Source organism: Hipposideros armiger, unplaced genomic scaffold (assembly GCF_001890085.2).
Source record: "Hipposideros armiger isolate ML-2016 unplaced genomic scaffold, ASM189008v1 scaffold_1441, whole genome shotgun sequence".
Lineage (NCBI taxonomy): Eukaryota > Metazoa > Chordata > Mammalia > Chiroptera > Hipposideridae > Hipposideros > Hipposideros armiger.
In genome coordinates, this window is record NW_017732791.1 from 22,787 (window position 1) to 48,443 (window position 25,657).

Genomic DNA, 25,657 nt, shown 5'->3' on the forward strand with positions numbered 1-25,657 from the left:
AGTTCTTAACCATCGCGCCACTCGGCTGGCCCTCTTGTTGTACATTTGATGGGTTTTGACAAATGTATAGTGACATATATCCATCATTCTGGTATCACTCAGAGTAGTTTCATTGCCATAAAAAACCTTTGTGATTCATCAATTCATCCTTCCCCAACTGCTGGCAACTACTACTGATCATTTTATTGTCTCCATAATTTTTTCTTTACCAGAATGTCATACAGTTGGAATCATACAGTATGTAGCCTTTCCAGATTGACTTCTTTCAGTTAATAATGCATTTAAGGGTCCTCTGTGTCCTTCCATGGCTTGATAGCATATTTCTTTTCATCACTGAATAATATTCCATTGTCTGGATATATCACAGTTTATCCATTCACCTACCGAAGGACATCTTGGTTGCTTCCAGGTTTTGGCAATTATGAATAAAGTTTCTACGAGTATAAACATCCATGTGTAGGTTTTTGTGTGGACGGAAGTTTTCAACTTTTCTTGGTAAATGTCAAGGAGCACCTTTCTATAAATTCTTAAGTCTTTTCGCGAGGTCCAAATGATCAGCGTACACTTTGTGTTTTTTCTGTAGAAATCAACCTTTGTGGGGATCACCCAGAACCATCAAAGAAGCTCTAAGACAGTGAATCTGAAACCAGACAGGGTCTGGATACATATTTTTTTTTTCTCTCACAAGGTTCCTTGACTCCTACATGAATTAATCTACTTTTGTGTGAGTGAAAAAGCTCTAAAAATGACAGTGTATGGTGATGGACCTATTTATCAGTCCACAAAATATCCCCTAGCATTCTCTCCCCAGGGACAACTACTGTAATTATATTTCCATAACTAATTGAGGCCACAAGGATAATTATACATAAAATAATTAAGAGCTGCTATTGAGTCACTTGCTTTTCTACCCATAGCTGTAGAATAGACATGCATATTTTTAGAAATCTGTTATGCATATAACAGTCCCAAATCCAAAGTTTGGTTCTCAAAAATCCCTGAGTAAATGGTAACTGCAATTGTTATTGCAAATTGTGATGATTCTGATGATGATGATAAGGGCCAGTCGAGTGGCTCAGTTGGTTAAGAGCTCGCTCAAGAGCTTGAGCAACAGTGGTTCAATTTCCAGCCCGAGCTGAGCTGCCGCTGAGCTGCCAACAGGTGGCAGGATGGCTCAGCTAAAAAAAAAAAAAAAAAAAAAAGGTAGGCCTGATGATGATGATAATTGAGAAATTATTAAGGACACTCCAGAAAAAATGAAAAATCCTTGAATCTCAATTATTAAGACATAACAAGGATATTGTGTTTCTTTAAAAAAAATACACACACGCTATTTTCAAAAGCTGTTTTAATGAGGTCTATATTTGATTAATAATTAACTAGAAGATTAATTTCACCTTGATTATTACATCTGTGATCAATCAAGGTGCATTTTTAAATGTGTATAGAAATGTAAATATATAATAACAAAGTATATTATAGCATATTTGAATTTTAACAGCATAACCATCTGTTAAAAATTACTATCTTTAAGGGCCTAAGAGAACTATAAAATTTCTGCAGAAGTTTCTAAATTTTACTACCATTTGAATATCCATTTATTTCCACAGCAATATCTTCTTGGATGGCAGGTGGTATGGTTCTCTTACTCGGTAGCTATGTGGGATAGATATTACACAGTAGCAATAATTTGTTTCCTTTTGATATTTGTATAACAAGCACTCTTGCATCCTGTTTTTAAGATTGTCTGAAATAGGAATCAGTATATTTACTTCCTCAGGGGTTGAAATGGTATCAACATACTTTGAAACTCCTGGAATTTATGTATGTTTATGAGTTATTTGTATATTATGTATTTACAAATAGAGATGGCCTTTAAAAATAGACTTAAATATTCTTAATATATATATATATCCCTTATTTGCCATATTTATCATTATTATTTTTCCCATTTAGTGGCATTTAATGTTGTTTCACTACAGATATCTAAACTTTATTTGCGCAATCTGTATTCTAAATATAGCAGTACTTTACTTTGCTGATTTCTAATTGTCTATATATACTGTAATATAGTCATCCCTTGCTTATTAAAGTTGATGCAACATATTTAAAGTATTTATTTTTTAATGTATTCATACATTCTCATTGACTTTTGATAAAATTTGAAAGTACTCTGTTGGGACCAGGAAACTTGACAGAAAACAAATTTGTTTTGGAAATCAGATATTACATATTAACTATAAAAAATTAGAAAGTCTTTGTAATATTACATGCACCTCACATTCCTCCTTGTGTAGTAGTAGCATTTTCAAAATTGAAAATGATTTATAATTAGGTTAAAATGCCCTTACAATTTTAAATTTTACAATCTCATTGGGTGACACACTTTATACTTTTGTCCCCTAAACTTATTGCTTACTTCCTAAGTTCTTTTACAAAGGAACATCTAGGTAGTCTATTACTATATCCTTGAGTTAAAGTAGCCTTTGGGCGAGGATCCCAAAGTAATAATCACCAATGAGAATGAACCTCATTTGCATCGGGATGTGTAGTAACATTCACACTAAGCAAATTCAGATTTTGCCTCTTTGGTTTATCCTGTTTCTGATCAAATGACATTTAAGAGTTATTATCAACAGTTGCAGAAAGAACATGAGACTAGGAGTCAGAATATTTAGATTTCAATCCCTCTCAATAACTTCCTAACTATATGACCTTGGTAAATTTAGTAACTTCTCTAAACCTCCCTTTCTTTCTCTGTAAAATAATAATAATAATAATAATAATAATAATAATAATAATAATAATACCTTGCCATAGAGATATTGTGAAAGATCTAGATTAAAGCATTAAGGGGCCGGCTGAGTGGCTCAGTTGGTTAAGAGCTCGCTCAAGAGTTTGAGCTCTGAGCAACAGCGGTTCGAGTCCAGCCCGAGCTGAGCAGCCGCTGAGCTGCCAACAGGTAGCAGGATGGCTCAGCTTAAAAAAAATAAAAATAAAAATAAAAAATAAAATAAAATAAAAAACACCATAAAAAAAAGCATTAAGAGCACAGGATGTATTACATAGGGTATTCACTATTAGCTGTAATACTACACTGCTATTATTATAACCTTTCTTTCCCTTTCTATTCTTCTCTTTCTTCTCTAGAATGCTTTTGTGGAAAATAACTGATTTTTTTCTGCATGTTTACCAGAAAAGTGGGTGAAATTATCCTGCCTTGCAAATTAAGCAATGCATACAATGCTTTGGGAAATACTAAGGTCTATAAAAATCGGAGGTGAACATTAATTACATATAATGGATCTAGACTTTTCAAATACTAAATTTTTTTAGAAGCAGCTACTTCCATGGTTTGGTGTAAAATATTCTACAGGAACAATTCATCCTCCCAGATGATATAATAGAAGCAGAGAAACTAACATGAGTATCCAAATAAATTAAGCAGACCCTTGCGATTCTATAAGCAATAGGCCTGAATGATGCTGTTTCTTAGAACATTTGGGGAAAAAATGAATTTTTTGAATTGATAGTTCTGCTTTATCAATTTCTAGTATGATAGGCACAACCTTAGTTTTCCTTAGATCAGAATGGATCCTTTTTTCCTTCGTATGTTCTTTGATGTCCTTAGAAAAGCCTAACAAGGTGCTTTCCATTGATATTTTTGAAGTGTGTGAGGGGCTGGCTGAGTGGCTCAGTTGGTTAAGAGTCTGAGCTCTGAGCAACAGGGCTGCCCGTTCAATTCCCACATGGGACAGTGAGCTGAGCCTGAGCTGAGCTGCCGCTGAGCTGCCAACAGGTGGCAGGATGGCTCAGCTGGTGAGAGCACGTGCTCCTAACAACAAGATTTCCGGGTTCGACTCCCGCATGTGATGGTGGGCAATGCCCAACTGCAACTAAGATTGAACCTGGCTCCTTGAGCTGAGCTGTCCTGAGCTGCCAACAGGCGGCCAGATGGCGACTGGACTTGGAGCTTAGCTAGCTATGCCCTCCACAACTAAGATTGAAGGACAACAACTTGACTGTTCCTCTTAACCAATTCCCCAACACTGCTCCCCTTCCCTAATTCCCCAATAAAAATCTTTAAAAAATAAATAAAATACATAAATAAAGAAATAAAGTGTGTGAACACTTTGGAGAGCCAAACTAAGGGCCACACTTTTGTTCTTCAGTTTCCGAATGTGACTTTGAAGCAAATAGCTGTGGTTGGTTTGAAGCAATTAGTGGTGACCACTTTGACTGGATATGGAGCTCTAGAAGCAGCCTTTCTGCTGATTTTGAGCAACAGGCCCCATCTCGTGATCATACTCACAACACAGCTCAAGGTAAGAAACACGCAGAGGCTCTTTGTAATTACTTCAGTTTCCCTTTCGTCAGGTCTGAGACGAGAAAGAGAAGCAGAGAATGTTCTATGTGATCACAACAAATAGTAGGACAGTTGAATATTGTCAATTATACTTATGTTGTCTGTGTGGAATTATTCCTTTATGGGTGGTGGGGATGGAGTATAGATATGTTTTTGACTGAATTAACTGAAATTGCCAATGGTTTTTGGCATCCTTTAGACCTAGATGTAGACCATACTTTAATATTTATAAGAGCAAATGTGACTAACAATCGCTTTTATTGATTTTTAATTGTTGTATAGTCTTAATTTTAGTTGGACATGGAACTTATTTAGGGTAGGGTTAAGAGACCGATGTTTCACTTCAGAATTCAATAGATTAATTTATGATTTATTTTTGCATCCATAGGGCATTTTATGTTCATCCTGAAGAAAAGCAGCAGCTTGTCACAAGTTGCTAAGCTCCAGAGCCCAACTTTCAGTCAGACAGGACCTGGATGTATCCTTTCTTTCTGGTAAATATTGAAAACAATGGTCAATTATCCTAGCAGCCCAGTGGTTACAAGCATAGCCTCACATTTATTAGACATTATGATTTGCCCTGGTTTTGCTTTAAAAATGGCTATTGCACTAGACCAGGGGTCGGCAAACTGTGGCTCATGAACCACATGCGGCTCTTTGGGTACGTTCCATCTCAAAAGTTTGCCGACCCCTAGAAGAGCCAATCCTGTCCCTCGAAGTTTTGTGAGAACTATAAAACAAACGAAATCACCATTATGTGAATAATATCTTTTAAAATTTTTATAAATGAAACTATGATAGCTTTATTTTCATTTTCAATTTTACTTCAGAGCCACATGTATGTACCCAAAGAGCCGCATGTGGCTCCTCGCAGTTTGCTAACCCCTGGCGGCTCTTCCGTCTCAAAAGTTTGCCGACCCCTGCTGACTAGATTACACAATAAACATTTTACTTAGGAGCACATTATCCATGTTTGTTGTGTTCTTCCTTGAGATGAAAAGGGCTCTTTCCCTCCAACAATAGGTTGTCATTTAATTAACACTGCTTCCTCTCTTCTGGACTGAACTCCCTGAGAAAAGCACCCCGGGTTGTGAGGGCCAGAGTATGCACCTTAGGAGATAAGCTCTGGCAAACTGCAGCCACAATGACTGCGATAAATGAAGGCGTTTATCATGATAACTGCTCATTAATTGTTGTCCAAGTGGAAGAGTCTAAACGTTAAATATGTAGCCTGCCCCATAAATCATCTCTCCATGTCTTTTGTTTGCTCTTGTTCAGGTTTTATAACTATGGCCTCTCCGTGGGAGCCGCGGTGCTGCAGCTCCATGGGGGAAACTCCACAGGCGCCACCGTGCTCTGGAGAGTATTATATAACCAGGGCAACCGGTGGTCCCAGGCTACCATCCAGCTTGGGCGCCTCACTCAGCCCTTCCATCTGTCACTAGAAAAAGTCAGTCTGGGCATATATGATGGGGTGTCCGCTATTGATGACATCCACTTTGAAAACTGTACCCTTCCCCTCCCTGTGGAGAGCTGCAAAGGGCCACATCATTTCTGGTGTCGACACACCAAGGCTTGCATAGAGAAGCTTCGGTTATGTGACCTGGTAGATGACTGTGGTGACCTCACTGATGAGGTTGACTGTGGTAAGTATTTACTTTTTTGGTCTCTCACTCATGTTGATAGTGGTGATCTGGGTAGGTTTAATGTTTTCTAGCCAAACAAGCCAAAGACGCTAAGCATTGTTCCAAAGTTGAAGAATGTTAATGTGTGATGTAATTAATTAATTAACCAAGCCACCAGTTTTATTATGTAGATTTATGAACTAAATACTCGGGATATGGTGTTGAGTCCCACAACCCAGAGGCTCTACCCTCCTGGAGCTTAAAGCCTAATTGAGGAGAGGTATTCATTCAGATATTTAATAAGTAAATATAAAATGGCAGCTTTGACAAGATTTACAAATAGGGGTGCTGTGACTCTATATAATAGCAGCATTGGACTTCGTAGAGGTGATGACTTAGCTGAGATCCGAAAAGTGATGTCAAAGCATATGTGCAAAAGCCCCGCTATGGCGGATGGATGAGAGCCAATGTGTGTCAGGAGATCTAGGGGAAACAGGGCACAACATAAGGACAGAGATGTAAGGGGAGGCTGGATTCGCAGTTCTTTGTTATCCACATTAAGGATGGTTTTCTTCATGCGAAGGTTCTTAAGAAGGGAGGTAACCTAATCAAACTGGCATATTTGAAAGCGTCACTATGGATATGATGTGATGAATGGATTACAGAGTGGATTCAAGAGACCCATGAGGAGGCCATTTAGTCAGCAGGGGAGGCGTTGGCAGCCCCCTCACAGTCACAGTGGTGGAGTTGGAGTGACTTAAAGTTTGGGGAAACATTTAGGAGGGACATTTGATGATGTTTTGGCTACAGGGAGCAGAGAGTGAGGTGTCAAAGGCATGCCTGAATTTCTGGTTTAGATTACCCAAAAGCTTGTGTATCTGATGGTTGTGTAGGTCTTGCAATTTAATGAACTGAGCTCCAGATAAGTGCGCCTGCTCCTGAAAATGAATCAGAAGCTAATAGTTGTGGTTTTATTTGTTAATTACAAAAAATGGATCAGAAAAAAATTTGCATCTTTCCTTCCCCAGAAATAGCAACAATACTTAAAATTCAAGCTATATGTTTGTTAAATTGGGAGGCCAATTATAAGACAAAGTAGAGCGGTAAAATGCTGGGTCCATCACAGGAAACATTACATTAAGAAATTTCCATATAAATTGTTGTAGAGAGTTTTGCATACATGTGATCTTTGATATAGTCAGGCATTTTATTGCACAACTAATATTTGAGTGGATGTAAACAAAACTGATGATTTTGACACTGGCTATTATAAGAACTGTTACTTGTCCTACCTCTAATATATATTTTTTTGCAGATTTAGAACGCCTTTTTTGTCCTTCTTAAGCTCTCCAAATCCCTTTCTTTAAAAAATGTTGATCTATTGCTAAAAATAAACAAATTATCCCTCAAATTTATCAGTTTTAGCTTAGTAAAATGGGGTGATGGCAGTACAACTATAATATCAGTATAGTTCTTGTGACTAAATATTAATGACCGGAAATAATAGTGGCATGAGACTGTCAGTGTCTCTCACAGCTTTCTCCCTAGACATCGTATTAATACTTTATTACATAGAATACATTAGACATCCCCATATCCTCGCTGTACTTTCTGAAGCATGTTTAAGGTCATGGTCTTTTTTTTTTTTTTTAAGGGTGGAGTTACCCATGTTCCCTTTTGAAATGAAGGTTGAGCCTGTAGTCAGTATGAAGGCAGGTGAAATACAAATCTGTTGGGTTTTAGTGCCAGTTTTATGTAAAAAATTCAGCAGCGTGGCATTCTCCATCTGCCCTATAGCCAGAGACTGACACCTGGAGAGTACACTGTGTGTCCCCAGTTCATGTCACAGCTGGGCTTGATTAGTCACAAGTGAGGAAATACCAAACGAAAGCTCACCTCCCACGTGACATTAACTCACTTGGTTCCCTTCACTGTTGTCTGGTTTTCAGTGACAGGTGATTGGTTCTTGCCTGGCTGCATTTATTCACATATGCTTTTATTTATTATTTGATTATTTATTTAACTTCAGCACCAAATATAGTTATAATAAGATGAATAACTAAAGGACAGCTGACATTTATTTTTCAAAAATGTTAACTTAGGTAAATAAAGCCAAAATGGGGAACTACTCAGTAATTCTGTCCTATCCCTTCTGCCCAAATAATGTCAAATGTACATTCTCTCCCATTTATGCTAAACAAATACTTGGTGTTGACAAAATCCTCACATCTTGAAAAATGAATACATTCCTATGTTATCCTAGAAATTTAGGTAGAGTATTTAATTGATAAAGGACTAGTCAATTCTTCATAAATGGTTTAAATTCTTCTAGTGACTGAGGGAGTTAGAAATTTAAAAGTTCCAGTTTGAAGGACCCACAATCCACCAAGAAGAAAAGACTATCATTGAAGAGATGCAGCTAAGAATCAGCAAGACAAGACAACATAGCATTTGGCACAAAGAGGGATGGCGAAAGGGGCATAGTGCTTAGGGCACATTGGCAAGATGGCGCGTGCTCCAGGCTAGGATCATTAGGGATGAACAGGAAGTCAATTGAATTTGGTAAAGGTGAAGCTTGAAAGATGGAGGAGTTGAGATTACATGAGTATATATATATATATATATATATATATATATATATATATATATATATATATATATATATATTCCAAGGATTTTGGCAGTGGGTGGAAGGGACACTTGGAAATGGGGCAGGTTGGAGCCAGAGAGAGGAGTTTTTGAGTGAGGTCCGCAAAACACCTGCATTAGAATCGTCTTGGGTGCTCGTTAAAAATATGGATTCCTGGGCTTCACCCTGCATCTAACAAACTAGTGCTTCCGCAGGCTTCACCACGGAGTATGCAATTTTACCATGCAGCCCAGATGTTCTGAAAGACTGAGACCTATTAAAATATGACTGTTCCCAGCTGTGCGTGTTAGAATCACCAAGAGAACTGATAAAATATCCTGATGATTGGCTCTATCATTTGGACCAATTAAATCAACATTTCTGGAGATGAATCCTGGGCTTTGGTGTGTTTTGTTTCATGTGTTTTGGTTTTTTAATGCTCACTGGAACATTCAGCGAAGGTTGATATCCACAGAGCCAGAAGTTTGTTGCAGCGAGCCAGCTGTGAGGTCGTGATCATTTGCCTGGAGTTCCACTAATAGAAACAGAGAAGGGACAGGCCTAAAGGGCATTTGGAAAATAATGGCCAAAGTAATTCTACCTTCAGTCCATAAAATATTATTACTTGATGTATTATCTAGGATTTATTCACTCTTTTTAAAACTTCAGGTTGTTTTTTGTTTTTTGGGTTTTTTTTTTTAATTAAAATTGTTTTTCTTGGCAGGGGCAAAATAGCAACTAGCATTCTTAGTCATAGCTCTTTTTCTCCTTAATTATATTTTGACATTATTTAATGCCAATTTCAGCACCTGGACTACAATGCAACTTTGAAAATGGAATTTGTAACTGGGAACAGGATACAGAAGATGATTTCGACTGGACCAGGAACCAGGGTCCAACTTCAACACTTAATACAGGGCCAATGAAGGATAACACTTTGGGCACAGCTAAGGGACACTATCTCTACATAGAATCTTCGGAGCCACAGGTTTTCCAAAACACAGCAGCGTTGCTTAGCCCAATCCTCAATGCCACTGACATGGAGGGCTGCACCTTCCGCTTCTATTACCACATGTTCGGAAAGCACATATACAGGCTGGCCATCTACCAGCGAATCTGGAGTAACACAAGAGGGCAGCTGCTGTGGCAGATATTTGGGAATCAAGGCAACAGATGGATAAGGAAACACCTGGCCATTTCCAGCAGGCAGCCTTTTCAGGTATGGATAATGGGTTTCTTAATGTGTATTTGACATGCATCGTGATATCTAAGGAATATGAAAGATCACTATGTTCTTGAATTAAAGGCAAGTGGAATTTGATTAAAGTTACTTTGACACACATTTATCATTTAATTAAGGGTGTACCGAAGCTCGTTAAGCTGCTTTTTTCCTTGACTACCTGCAATAATGTGTGATTTAAATCTTTAAAGATGGACACAGGGCATTTGGAACAGCTGCAGGGTCCTTTGATTTTAACTACTTGTTCTACTGAAAAATTCTGGAGAGAAAAAGAGTTTGGCACCATCTCTGATATTGTGCAAAAAGCTCAGGCTCTTAATTGTGTTATTTTGAACAATTTCATTTGAATGTTTTTATATTGTATAGGTTAGCAATGGAACTCCAGGAAGAGTGCATGCTTTTTTGAAAATTCACACCACTACTCTAGGGCAGGGCTAGAGTTTGAGTCTAAGTTCCTGGTGAAATATTCTTTACATCTCACTTGTCTTCTTCTAAGAGTCAAAATTGCAATAGAAATTCAAATGCTAATATGGCTTTTACAGTTTTGTAAATGACTTTGACATATATTATCTATTTGATTCAGCAATTTCTGGAAGTGGGTAAGCTTGGTTCCTTTTGTCAATTTTGTAGGTTTGAAGAAAAAAAAATTAAGAAGTGTGGCTAATTTTCAAAATATATCAGTCTTGTGAAATTTCACATATTTTTTCTAAATATATTTTAGAGGGCATTTCCATATATTCCTGCTGCAGAAAAAAGTATGTTATGGCAGCCTTATGATGGAGAATAATGGCATTTAGATATTGTAACTTCTAGAGATTACAACACTTCTTGGAGTATGTTTGGTGGTTGCAGTGCTGGTCACTTATACTAGTTATAAAATAATTTACTATACTAATATTTATGCTGTACTACATTAATAAAGGATACATTGGTCTTAAAGAAATCATATAGAATACTGCAGAGAAATGGTTTGTGTATGGACATGATAGGGTCTGTCCACATAATAATGTTTCCTTTCCCAAAAGATGGTTGAAATTCACATTTTAACTGATGTATTTTTGTCAGTGTGGACCTGAGGGTGAGATCAGGCCTGTAAATCTGATCCTACATACTAATATTGTGGAATACATTCAAATATAACAAGCTGCATTCCATTTATTCCAGAATACTACCACCAGATGAATGTAACTAACTATATCATTAAAACTTTGGGTCCAATATAGATTACTGTACGTGTTATCCTAGATTGCTCTTGGGTTGGCCATCTTCAGTTTTAAAACCTATATTTATCTTTTCCTTTTGAAGAATTCTCATTGCTTTATCTAAGCTGGGTTTCACTTCTATGTTTAATAAGACTTGCTTTCTTTTTTAAAAAGTTATTTAGAATTTCTTAGAACTTACTGCTAATTCCTTTTCCCAGCATGCTTTTTGGATAGGAGACACCTTTCTTTCTCCTGAGTCTGTACCACCACCATGAAATTTTCATGAGAAATCAATACAGCAGAACAACTTGTTATAAAACACCCTATGTGAGGGTCACATTGACATGTCAACAAGGAAAGGTATTTGAGCCCTGTTAATTGTACTGAACGAAAATAAGAGAAGAGTCACTTTATTACAACTATTTTGAGGAAAATTTCAAATCATAACTTTTAATGAGGTTTCAACTCATAATACTGAGCATACTACTAATCTTCTGAAAGGACAATTTCTAACAAAGAAACACAATGAGATTTTTCATCTTATCTGGTCTCACCTATATGTCATACTTTTACTTATACATAAATGAGAGTCTAGGTATATAATAAAAAATAACTTTCACACAAGTACTTATTTTCTGTTATTTTTTTTTAGCTCCTTTTATTGGCAGTGCACCACAAATGTTATATCAGAATGATAAAATCTGAATACAGTTTGGATTACTTAACGTTAAAATTAGCTCAAGCACTTCCTCACTAAGTATTTGAACCAAGATGTACTCTCGAACCTCCAGTGTCAAGAATTGATTGCTTCATGGGGTTTTCTATCCTACCTCTGAACATACTGATAGAAAATGTTTTCTTCTACAGAGCTGAAATCTGTATCCCTTTTGCTTTTCCCTTGGAGGATTGATTTTCTTGGCATGGATTCAGTATTGACAGCAATCCCTAAGTGTCACAAAAATCTAGTTTAATGAAAGTTATTAATTCTCGGGCACCACAGGAACCAGGACTTACAATCTTCATTTCACTTTTTCCTAATATGACCTCTTGTTCTAAACAGTATATTTGTGTATGAGGTAGGTTTGGGGAGGGACATGTGCTTTCAAGGAAAAGAGTCTTTGGCTAGACCTCTTAACAACACAGAACTTTCTGACTCAATCTGAAAGAACTCTGTTGCGCTCTGGTAATATCCTTAGGTAATAAAGAAAAAGAGATTTTTTTCCAGGTGGATTTTGTGGTGAAAGATTTTTAAAAATTTTATTCATAACCATAATTTATTTTTTCATTTGTGGGATAGATCTTTAAATTTTAAATGATGCATCATATTTCAGTACACCTAAGAAAATGTGTTTCTGAAGTTGTGTTGTAAATAAAACAGGACCATGTTTAATAATGTTAAGTTGATCCCACTTGCAGTGAAATTATGTACAGAAATGCTAAAAGCATAAATTGCACATGCAGACCTCGCATAACATTTTTCTGCAAGGTGCAGATAGTTGCTAGAATTTGCATTGAAAGGTTTTGGATGACTGGCTTGAAGCCTGCGTAGCAACACTTGTAGATTTGCTGCTTACTGAACAGCCTACTAAATCTTGTTACCCAATCTTAAGTTTCTCATGCGCTATCTTCTTTAGCTGAATTCAAATATAACCACAGTTTATTATGTCAACTCTTCATCCAACCCTGATGCAAAGTGATGAGCTTGGGTTCCAGGATGAATGGGAAAAAGTAAACGTTAAGTGGAGGTTAGTACAGAGGTGAATGGGCCAGAAAATTAGTTTAATTTCTCTCTCCTCCCCCTTTTTTGTTTTTACTTTTCAAACTTTCTGATATATTTTAGAATTATGAAAAAATAGTATATTAGTATATTAAACTCTCTTAGATATACAGTGTTCATTACTCCATAAGGAGCATTGTAATGTCTCGTGATGCCTGGAGAACAATGGTGAGGAAAACCCTGCATCTTGCATAGCCATGACAGCTGAAATAGAAATCTTCCAGGCTCTGGGACTCTGATGCCATCTTTTACTGTTACCCCTGCCATCCGATGCTCTCTGGTTTTGAACACTTTCTCAGCTGGGATCCTCTGAAATCTTCTCAATAGCTAATGGCTCCATTTTTGTCAAGCTAGGCATTTGGAGTTGTTTCTGAATATCTGTTTAGGAGATAACTCTCAATTCTGCCCTACCCTCCTCACTCTATTTTGTTTTATTTTATTTATTTTTTTTAAAGGTTTTATTATTGGGGAATTGGGGAAGGGAAACAGACAAGTTGCTGTCCTTTTGTTCTTCAGTCTAGTTGTGGAGGATGTCAATTCACTGGCTCATGTTTTGGTATTATTATTGCGTCCTTCCTGGGTGAGGCAGTTGCTCACTGGCCATTGGACAACTGCTCATGGTGGCTCACGGCTACTCATGAAAGCGCAGGCCAGCTGCCGGCTAGCCCCACTGCAGCCTATGCTGTTGCTGGGGACTCATAGCAGCCCAGCTCCAGGTTGAGCTGTTGTTCACCATCTTAGCTGTAGAGGGCGCAGCATCACTGGCCCTCATGTGGGATCCAAAGCAGGGCCCTGCTGCTCAGAGCTGGCGTCCCAAGCCAACTCCTAACCAATGCGCCACTCAGCAGGTCCTCGCTTTATTTTTTTTAACACCCTAGTACTGCTAGAATTCGGAAAGAAATTTCTCCCCAAATGTAAGGATCCTTTCTATGACTATTTTCATTTCTAGCAATGGCCCCCATATCAACATCAGTCAGAATTCTCCAAGTTTAATTTCTTAATAAATCTATTATTTGAATCCTATTATACTTATTATGACTTCTGTAATACTAAACATCATCTAATATTTTTGACTCTCCAAAAATTAAGAGTGGAATGTGATTATGGATCAAGTCTTATATATACACTGTATATTAATGATATATAACATATTATTATGGGTCATTAAGCATAGGCAATCATAAGAAATAATATATACTATGGTAGTATCCAAATATTTTATTAATCCATGTTGGAAAGAAATAAAGAAATAGAGAGACAAAGCAAGATTTGGGTTGTTGGGTTGAATTTTTTAAAAAATTGCCGATTGGTTGGTAAAAAAGGGTTAGAAAGTTACTAAGCATTAATGGATGCATTAATTACAGTGTGTCCCTTATTCTTTCATAGCCTACACCATATTTTCAAACTTCATTTAATGATGCTTCTGTTTGTTTCTTTTGGTCCCTTGTGTTGCATATGCAAGCTATTTGGGCTCTTCCTACCCATGGTTACTTCTTACTCCTCATGGATACTTCCTACTACTCATGGATACTTCCAAATCACTTTACCCTGCCTTCTGGCTGGGTTTGGTAGAATGGAGTGAGAAAATATAGACCCAGGGTGGTGGTGCGTTGGCATGTCTGATTTTGCAAATTTGCATCAGCAAGGCTGTCCAGTGGAGGGGCTCCGAGTGGGGTTGAAATCTCAGTTGCAGGATTTATTTGCCATTTTGCAATTTGCATGGAAGTGATGGATGTGCTAACAGCTGACCTCCTCTTTAGAAGGTAGTATTTAACTACGCTTGTGTGAGGCTGCTATATGAAGAAGTGTATTAGATTATCAGTGCGGGATTATTTTGCTAAAACTGTGCTCTCAAGGAGCACACCAGGTAAGAATCTGCTTTGTCAGACAGTAGCTTTGTATCTAGCTGGACAAACAAAAGCAAGTGTATTTCCTTCTGATGTATTGTTCAATCTTTCAGAATACAATCTATGAAATATCTTTACAATGTGTTTTTCTCTGCTTATCCAATCTTGTTTTGATCATGTGAAATAGTTCAGATTTGCCTTCCTTTCTCTGTGTTTTTTTTTCCTTTTTTCTTTTTTTTTATAACATATTGAACCAAATAGTTTTGCTTGCTGATATTGATGACACATGATTTTAGCTTTTATCTTCAGTAGAAAATCAATGTATCACAGTGTTCTCTAAGAAAAAGGTATGGGGCTTCTCTGTGATTCTTTGTCAGATGATTGCTTTATTTTGATTTATGCCTTTCAACTTTTTCTTATTCAGCAGAAAATAGTGTATTGTTATCAGTGAGCACAAAGAAATCTATACCAATTTATGCCCTGAGTGCAGCCTTCTTCCAGGGTTGTTTATGGAACATATTAACTCACAATAGACTTGGGACACGATGCCTTTTCCTCTCTTAAACATGTCAGATTAATGATTTTGGTTCATATCCAAAAAATTTTATTAAAATTTTTAGTAAAAATATTCTTCCATAAAATAAAAGGAGATTCTAGGTAATTGTTATTTTAGTGCTTCTCAGAATGTCAGGGTCTAAAAAGAACTTCAATGTTCTTTGTCTTAACAGAATTGTCCTTCTAGCAGTGTTGCCATTTGAAACTGCGTTAGGGGCTATTCTGAAATTATTTTTAAAACAGCATTGTCCACTACTGCCAAAATGTAATCTGATTATAAACTTTGGAAAACTAATTTCTTGAAATGTGTTCAACATACTGTCTTCCAAGTATGTTTTTTTTCAGCTAAAAACACATTCTACTTTGCTCTATTATGTCATTATTTATGTTGGAAACAATATTTTATTGTTACCATTTTGAACTTTTTTATTGAACTTAAAAATTATTAGATCTCCCTTTGTATTTGTATAGAAGATGTTCTTTACATTTTGTGATATAAAGCCTTCTGCCAAGGGGAGAAAAAAATATGAAGGAATGCAATTCTGAAATAATTAAGGTTAATGATTTTAATGATCCCCGAACCAGTCTCCAAGAGGGTTAAGAATAGAGGGTGGGAATAGAGGATAGTCATAAAAAAATGATACAAATAGAAGTCAACCCTCATAACCCTAGACTTATGGTCTATTGGGGAATTCCGTGATGTACCTAACGCCTCTATTTACACTGAATATCTGACAAGGACTTTTCCTCTCAGTTTCTGTGTGAGCTGCCATCTATGGAATTTTTTATTTGCATTTGGAGTGACTGAAATTTCCAGGAAATGTGGGAGGTTTATAGAGACAACAAAGGTGATTTGAAATGAGGATTGTTCTAGAAAATTTGGAATGGGTGTCCTTGAATACAAGCATGTCCTTATCAAGTAGAGTCTGTTTCTATATTTCTGTCTCTAAGTTCACTATTTTATGCATGTATGTATATGTGAAAATATATATTTTTTCTGTCATTAGCATGATTACTGTGATTTTTATTCATATGTGTCATTAGTATGGTTATCCTTTTAACTATAGTGTTCCTTTTATTGCTTCAATCAGTACAGAGCACACTTTTCCCCACAGTGTCCCTGTAACTTCATATAAATTAAAACACAGTCAAATGCCATCAAAGTCAACTAAGAAGTGTAAAAGCAGCTGGAGAACACCCACTCTCTATCTTAGGACAAGCTTTATTTTTCTTTATCAAATGCAGCATGTAATTAGTTTCAACCTCCAAGACTTGATTGTTCCTCCTATGTTATTTTCCCTGGTAAGTTCTGATCTTTGATTTGATTCCTTTTTTTTAAATTAAAGTTTATTGGGGTGACAATTGTTAGCAAAGTTACATAGATTTCATGTGTACATTCTGTAATACGTCACCTTCTTCTACCACCCCACCTCCACCCCCCTTACCCTTTGGTAACCACTAAACTATTGTCTGTGTCTATGAGTTTTTCTTTCTTTGTTTGTTTGTCTTGTTCCTTTGTTGTTTTCAGTTTTATATGCCACATAACAGTGAAATCCTATGATTTTCTACTTTTTCTGTCTGACTTATTTCACTTAGCATTATAATCTCAAAATCTATCCATGTTGTTGCAAATGGCACTATTTCATCTTTTCTTATGGCAGAATAGTATTCCATTTGATTACATTTTAAGATTTATCCTTTTTTCTTTCTTGGCCTCTCAGCTATTCCTGCTCTCATAGTTAATGACAGCTTCCTCTGTGACTCTTGGCATTATTCCTGCTCAGATAACTGCTAATGGCAGAGGTAGGTGTTTCATGTGTCATTTTGACTGAGCAAAACCTATGTATCTTGGGACAACGATTTGTAATATTACATTTACATTACAAATTACAATGTTATGCTACTACGATTCATGCAACGTTATAACTTCATATCAACCTGGAACCACTATTTGATATAAAATGTGAGTTCCTTTTATTTTACATTTTAAGAAACTCAATTGTAATTCAATAGGAAATAAATGTCTGTTTAAAAATGGTGCTTTTAGGGCCGGCCGAGTGGCGCATTGGTTAAGAACTGGCTTGGGATGCCAGAGGGCCCCGGTTCGGATCCCACATATGAGGGCCAGTGACACTGCCCTCTACAGCTACGATGCTGAACAACAGCTCAACCTGGAGCTGGACTGCCGTGAGTTGCCGGAGATGTGTAGGCTGCAGACCCTGTGGCAGTGGGTTGCCATGGACTACCATGTGTAGCCAGCAGCCAGCGTGAGCAGCCAGCAGCCGCAGTGAGCGGCTGTCCAGAAGCCGGCGACTGATGTGTCTCACCTGGAAGAGCGCAATGATGGTGCCAACTTGGGCCTTGAAGCAACGTCCTCCACAACTAGACTGAAGAACAAAAGGATAGCAACTTGTGTGTTCCTCTTCCCCCAATTCCCCAGTAAAAATCTTTAAAAAAAAAAATGGTGCTTTTAAAGCTGGAAATAATGAACTTCAGCGCTTACCTCACACCATATCCTCAAAGGGACCCACGATGTACCATATACATATGTCAATGTAAAACTGTAAACATGACTGAAAAAACCGTGGAAAAACTTTTAATGAACTTGATCACTGTCGGACTTTTTGTTCTCACCAGAAGGTCCTTGAAACTTGATCCTCCCCAAAACGTCTATTAGTAATTACTGCTCTCTAGAGATTCTCAAATAAATAAAAGCAAAGCAAAACATAGCAAAAGACCAATGTTTTAAGAGATTGGGAGGATCAATATGTAGATTTTAATTACCTTCTTAAATTCTGTTACTTAGCTGAACAGATTATGTAGTTGAGATTCGCTGGCCACGAGTTGGCTGTGCCCACAGCTTCTGGTGAATATCTTCTCATCGTTGCTGTTGTGTGTGACCCTAATCTCCCTCAGGACTGGAGGAACCCTCCCACAGCTGCTGGGAGTGTTAGCAAGTACTGCCTCTCAGCTGATTCGCTCTCTCTTGAAATTGCCCTCAAGAGAGTTGAGTTGTCAAGGCGTGATGCCCTCTCTTTTGGAGGCAGCTTGTATCCGAAGAGTATTCAGTACCAGGTGTGAAAGCTCAGTATTCTTGCCTCAGTTTCAAACGACTCTGCAGGACCATCTCAGTTCCCTGTGTGATTGACTGAGGCCTTTGTGGGGACATCAAAGCTCAGCTGCTCCCTGCACTCAATCCTGCTTCCTTCACTCCCCTCCAGTTGTTTGTTCCAAGGGGGCTCCCCAGTAAAAGTTCTGTACTCAAATCTCTATCTCAAACCTGCTTCCCAGGGAATCTGGTCTGAGATATATTTCCATTAGGTTCTGGCCATAACACTAATTAGTCATGGAAGCCCAAAGTCAGATCATGGAGCTTTACCTTTTGTTTTTCTTTGTGGCCTCCATGTCTTCATAAAACAAAATTATTAACCAAGGCTAACACTTATTTAACATTTTGTATGTGCCAAGTGCTATGCTTTGTATATTATCTTTTTATAATTTCCCCAAAACACTAAGAGGAGGCATCTACTCTTTCCTGGAGAAAATGAATATTGTTTGTAAAATGTTAACATTAGAGAAAGCAGGGTGAAGGACAAGACGGAACTCTTTATGCTATTTTTGCATCTTTCCATGAGCCTAAAATTTGGTCAAAATAAAAGCTTTTAGAAGCATTGAATAGAGGAGCTAGGTTTTTAAGATTTGAGGTGTTGGTCCAGAGTTCAAGTTCTTAATTGCTACCTTAAATTGCTTTTAAAACAAAAGTTCTCATGGACTTCAACCAGAGCAAAGTAACATGAGCATGTGCCCTTCTGCACAGACTGAAATGGGGTGCTTTTTCTCCACAACAGTCACTTGAATCTGTTATAGGTATGTTCAGCTAGGGATATAAGTTTTATATAAATTATCAGTTGAATATTAGCACTTAGATTACCATTACCTAAAAAACAGAGACCGATTTCTTACAATTTTCACTGTTTCAGCTAGAATCAAAAGCACAAATGCAAGCATGTAGATGAATTTCAGTGTCTATAGCGGTGACAATGCCCAAATAAATGGATATGTGACTCCCCCCCTCTTACCGCTTGCTTATTCAGTGTTTCAAAGATACAGTAGAACAAAATGGTTCAGGCAGTCAGCTCGTCCCCATACTTGTAGTTAATGGCATCTTATCTTTAACACTTTGTCATCTTTAAGATGCTTCTTATCTTTCCTCGCAGACCCCAGTTTTTGCAATGTAGAAGGATCATTGTATTTGAATAAGACTGTTCAATTAAAAAAAGCTTTTCAAGAAGCTTTAAAAAAATGTAATTGGAAACAAGCATTCTTCCTACTGATTTTTGACTTGGTAACCCTTTGTATTTCTAGCAAGTGTTAAAATGAAAAATTGATTTTATATTTAGTATGAAGCATAGTGCACTATAATGAAAAACAAGAGTGTAATGAAAAATGAAAATAATTCTAAAGTCAATTTGCTTCAGTTTGAAGCATTGGATTAGTTTATATTCCATCATGCTTACAAATAATTTAACTTTTTTCAATTTGTTCTTTTGTGGGAATGTAATAACTTTGATAAAGTTTGTCCTGTTAGATTAACCCATTAGTTATATTATTTTGAAATGCCTTTAATGTGGAATTTTCTTCTTTTGTTTTTGATACATACACATATTGGTTAGGCTACTGTGCTGAGTTTGATATTTGGTGCTGGGCATGTAAAGCAAATGTAATTTTCCAACTTTTATTTTTAAAAATAATGGAGACACAACATGATAAAATGGAAATGGCATCAACCCAGGAGTTGGAAAAAGTTTAAATTTTTTACTAAGGGTCCTAGCGACCATGTAGATAGATGTTACTTAATCTTCTAATGACCTAATTCCTCATTAAAATAATGAAATGATCTATGAATTGTTCCTAATTACAAAATTCTACAAATTCAGTTTTTTAAATTCACAATTGATTGAATGCCACAATTCTTTTATGTTGTGAGTCACAAAAACCCTTATTAAAAAACTAAAATTGAGCAGTATCATACCTTAATGAAAGCTTTCCTTAACTTTTAGAATAAGCTATCATGAATTCCAATTATTTTTGAGTCCCTAGATGCATTTAAAATCATAGTTCATGTTTTTAATTCCTTTCCAATAATTCAAATTCTCCTAATAGATATTAACAACTCTACCATTAAATATTTTAGACATGGCCATTAGTTCTTCTGCTTTTTTTCATACTGGCATAAAGTATTGCTATACTAAAAGTGAATACATAATGTATTAATTGCCCAAAAGAAGTGGAACATAACAGCAAAAGTTAACTTTTGGGTACGATCTCCCTGTGTATCTTTTAGCTTAGTTCAAAGGGAAACTTTTAGTTTAAATGTTAATTCATGTCTATTGATAGATTCATTTGTTCACTGATATTAGGTTCTACAGTGCCCTAGGTTCTATGCCACTTAGTGGGGATACAAACACGAATAATAGATGATCACTGTCCTTTCGAAGCACATATACTAAAGAGGACAAAGTGAGAACAAGATACAAAAGCAAATAATTACAATAAAAAGGAAATGACATCTGACTCAGCATGGTGGAATCGAGGAAGGTATTGTATGACTTAAATCTTAAAGCATCAGAAAGAGTTAGGCTGTATTGGGGGTGGGAGTCAGGAATTAAGGAAACAAAGAAGCCTGTGTAAATACACACGGATGAGAAGCAGCATGCTGGTGTGAAGAACCACTAAGCATTTCTGGAGTTTATGGTGTATAAAACTGGAGCCAGAGAGAGGGAGACAGAAGCCAGATCAGGGAATGTCCTGGATGTCATGGTCAAGAGTGAGTACATTGGCCTGCTGGTGATGGGCAACCACTGAAGGTTTTAGTCAGTTCGTTGAGCCAATCCTAAGGGACTTTCAGATAGGCTGCTCTGCTACGAGGAGGACATGTTGAAGTAGGGCCACAGTATATGTGTGTGTGTGTGTGTGTGTGTGTGTGTGTGTATTTATAAAATCTCCAAAAAAATGTATACAAGTGGACATTTTGGTCAGCATTGCTCAAGCAGTAGTTCGCCGTGATCAGAAGTGTCTAGACGCTGATGGGAATCACTTTGAGCACCTCTTGTAATTGCAGAAGTCAAACGTGACTTGTATTCATCTCTTGTTATTGGTATACATTGAGTAGTACAATTTTAATAGTCTTTTTTCTTTCTTAAAATATGTATACATTTATTTGGCACCCTATGTATATATGTATTTATGTATGTATATATGTATCAAGGATAATTAAGGATTCTGTTGGAATAACAGTAGGAGCCAACAGCTGAAATTTAGAATAGTTGGGGAAAGGGTGTCACTTAAGCAGGTGTCACTTCAGCAGGTGGGCTATTCATGCAGGTGCAACCTGAAGTCTGGGAGAATTTATGCCCATGGGGCCACCCATGGCCAATAGGGGATGGAGCCCTTTTCTCCCAGATTGACAATTTTTGGATTACTTTCTGGAGCTCCTCAGAAGGCCCATTAGGTTCTAAAACAGCGACAGACAAGTTGGTAAATCATCATTCTAATCAGCCTTTTTTCTTTCCTGTACCACTCTGCCCTTACTATTTCTTCCAGTTAACTTCTCAGATAAAATGCCTGCTTTCAATATTTTGCCTCACATTAGGAAAAATATTTTTGTACTCCATTTGATAAAAAAATTAAAAAATTGATATTCCATATCTCCAAAACCTGGGTGCTTACCTGTAAAACCACCAAAACCACATAAAAAGGAAGGTTACTATATAGAAAATTTGATTACATGAAGTTGTAATTTTCCAAAATACTTTAAAATCTTTTTGCAAATATGCCTTTCCTTCATATAAGCCTCATCTAAGAGTTCACCTAAGCATACACTTGAGACTATATTATACAAAATATATTTCGCATTTCAAAATTTTAGCTAGGACTCTTAAAATTGAGAGGACCTACAAATATTCCTAACACATTTTTTTTTCTCCAGTTTTAGAAATGAGGTGAATACAAAGCTCTTAAACTTTACTTTGATAGAAAGGAAATCTGGTTCCTAAAAAGGCAGTTTTAAGACAGTTTAGTCTTAATTATTCAACATTAAATGATTTTTTTAAGATAGTTTTATATTATTTAGTTCAAAAATAAAGATTGTGAAAGGACCTTTTAATTGTGTTATTGATTCTGACCATTACAACAGTTTTAATCTATAGCAGTCATTTGCAAACGTTCCTGTCGGGATCTAGAAAGTAAATATTTTAGGCTCCATGGGATATAGGGTCACTGTTGTGACTACTCAACAGAGCCACTGTAGTAGGAAAGCAACTTAGAGAATAAAAACCAAAGCGGCATGGCTGTGTTCCAATTAAAAACAAAAAGAAACTTTTTTTCCCCCTAAGGCTTCCAATTAAAGAAAAAAAACAAGACTTTATTTACAAGTTTGCAGACCTCTGACCTTTACAAGCGGTCACTGTAGATTTTACAAGATCATTATATTCTTTCAATATTATAAGAGAAGCAGGATTTTAGTTGTTGTTGATCTTAGAAATTGTGTGTGATCCTTAGGCAGGATTCTTGGTTGCTGGGTTCCCACCCCCCCCCCCCCCCCCAACCCCCACCCCCTGTGTTGCCACATTACCCATGGGAACATAACTTTTAAATATTTCCAAGCATTCTGATTCATTTAGATTTGTTTAAGTGGCTGCGTAATTACACAGCCAACACTCACTGCCCTTTTCTCTCTTACCCTGGAGGCAGAACACAGTGATTATTAACTGAAAGGTAAACTGGTATTGTATCAGTTTCCCCCATCATCTATTTTTAGAACTCTGTACTAAAAAAAAAACTGAGGGTAGAAGCAGTCTTCTGGCACTCCAGGAGGCAAGGACATGGAGTAACGGTTCTCTGATGAGGCTGAAAACAAAATACGTTTCCAGAAAACGTAATAGAATAGGTTGGAACGAGGTCACTGATGAAGGAGATGGAAAAGACTGTGAAGGGAGGGGCTGAGAAGGGAAACTTTACTTTCAACACTAAGATTCTTACAAAATCTATGGAAGTGAATGTCCTACCCTTAAATTAATGCAAAGGAATCACATTTAATAATCTGTACATTGTGACTGTCCATTCTCCTGTCTAAAAATGCACCCTAAACCAATACTTAGTTTTCTGAGAGTAGCCTTTCCCCCCAACTTTAAAACATGTTAGGTGGCAGTGTCTTTCGTTACTACATCACATCATACTGTTTATGCATACGATTTACCATATTGATTTCCACACTGACTTCTTCAGACATCTTACCTTTCCTTGCATGCTTAGATCATTTTATGTAAAATTAATTTTTTAGGAGATTAGTAAGAGGTGAAGCTTTGATTTCTGTGTGGTTCATAATTAGCGGAGGTCCAGGGCTAGTGACTGTTTTTTGAAAGGCCATGGCTTCCCTGCATTTCCTGTAGAATCAGCAGACATGTCAACATGCAACTCAGATGCCAGGCTGTTTTCCATGCACACTTAGATTTGAGATTTATCTAGAGACTTAGCTATTATGTTGTCAGGTAGTGGGCCCTTCTCGGCTCAGAGTCCAGGTCCTTGGCAACATGAGCAAAGAATTGAACGAGATGCCGGAATAAAGTACTGAAAAAGTAGTTTATTTGAAGAGATAGTACATTTCAAAGAAGTAGAAGTAGACCCAAGCTGTAGAGAATGGCTCAAGGGCCCATTATTAGAAGAGAAATTACATTCTAAAAAGTTTGGAGCAGGTCACATGCAAAGGCGAGGCTCAAAAAGCTCAAAAAAGGAAGAAGTGGTCGAAAGATCAGGGCGTCCAAAAAAAGGAAAAAAGGGTGGATTTTCCAGGACTTGGGGGTTTTATCCCTTCTCTAGAATGGGCTGTTCCCCTAAGGGCGTGGGACCACTTGATTGGAACCTGTGATTGACAAGAGGTACAGCGCAGGTGCGAGTGACTGGTTTGATCTAGTTGGGTATTTAGCACCCATTTGTTTCAGGGGTAGATAGTTACAATGAAAAAAAATTTTGTGTTGAGAGGGGCTGTCACTGGGTGGTCACATCCTGTGGGACGTGCAGGTATGCAGAAACCCAATGCCTGCCTCTAACTGCCTGCCTAGTTTTCCCCTTGAGAGACGTGATCCCCATTAAATCTCTATGGGAAGTTGAGGGACGGGAGGTCTTTTCTTCTGTATCTGCCTCCTGCTGGGAGTTCACAGAACTCTCACCCTATCTGATCTCAAATGAGAGGGAGGGGTCTGGAGATCTGCCTGGAAGACTGTGTTGGCTTCTTTGGTTGTGACTGGCAATCTTGTTGGGGTGTTCCCTGTATCCCCAAGGTCCCTGAATGAGGAAAAATAGATTTTAATTAATAAATCTGTTAGCTCTCATGAAGCCTGTGGCCATTCAGCCTGTTACTCAGGTGGCCTCAGTTGTCTGGGCCCAGAATGGGTTTGGCCTTCAGTTTACTGGCCTGGGGGGATATTAGGAAGTCACAGGCTTTCAAGTAGTTATCTGAAGCAGGGCTAGGAGACTTCTATTGTTTAGAATTCAGAAACTGATTTACAAAGCAATCAAGAAGCAGGGGGATAGAACTTTAGGATTCAGGCTAGGAGCAATCTTTAGTCTAGGATTTACACACTGGTTAGAGAAGTAATCAAAGCCAAGGGCTAAGAAACTAAGAAACTAGGGAGGAGACTTAACATTTCTATACTTAACATTTCTATAGGAAAGAAACTTAAATGTCTTTGGGGGGGGGGGCCCTCTCTTGGCCGGTAACAATTGCATGTTCACCTGCCAGACAAAAGGTGTCTTGGTCTCTTTAACACACATGAAAACAACGTGGCCTTGGGTGTGAGATAAGAGCAAGGACAGCTGCCCCTGTCATGCAGACGTCTGTCTGTCTTTTCCACAGTGGGACAGTGAACCCAGACAATCAGGACAGGAGTAGTGAAAATGGCATCTTCACTTACTTTAAAATATATTATGGTGCCTCATGATTTTTGTCAATGAGATTGCAGCATTGCACAAGCATAGCTTTGAAAATCCTAGCGATGTTGAGAAAGTTAAATACATTTTATACGTTAGTGGCTTTTATATTGTTCTAGTTCCAATTGTTTCAGCACTGAAATGTTTTCATTAAAGGAGATTCATATTCCACACAAGCTTAAATACTAAGAGTTTACTCTGGGATGCAGTGTTCTTTCAGATATAGCATAGGTAATGGTGGAGAACTGGAGAACACACAGTAGGTTCTTAGGAAGTAGAAGCTTGCAGGGAGCTCAGGAAAATTGAAAGTAATTTTCTCTCAAGTCTTGAGTTGGTATATAGGAGGCTATAAGATAGACCTAGGTATCCTCCAGAGTTTAGGCCAAAGACATCAAAATCAAAATTTTTTTCTTTTTTAAAGATTTTATT

At 37.4% G+C, this 25,657-nt stretch overlaps 1 protein-coding gene across 1 annotated transcript in view; it reads left to right on the forward strand.

Moving 5' to 3' along the window:
• MALRD1 (MAM and LDL receptor class A domain containing 1) overlaps positions 1–25,657 on the forward strand; it is a gene marked incomplete at its 5' end in the record, with an annotated part of 142,467 nt that overhangs the window by 20,817 nt on the left and 95,993 nt on the right. Inside the window, 5 exons of the mRNA XM_019633930.1 lie at positions 3,197–3,200; positions 4,173–4,325; positions 4,755–4,860; positions 5,645–6,012; positions 9,427–9,864. Coding sequence (XP_019489475.1) covers positions 3,197–3,200; positions 4,173–4,325; positions 4,755–4,860; positions 5,645–6,012; positions 9,427–9,864 — 1,069 coding nt within the window. The remainder of the gene's footprint in view (positions 1–3,196; positions 3,201–4,172; positions 4,326–4,754; positions 4,861–5,644; positions 6,013–9,426; positions 9,865–25,657) is intronic.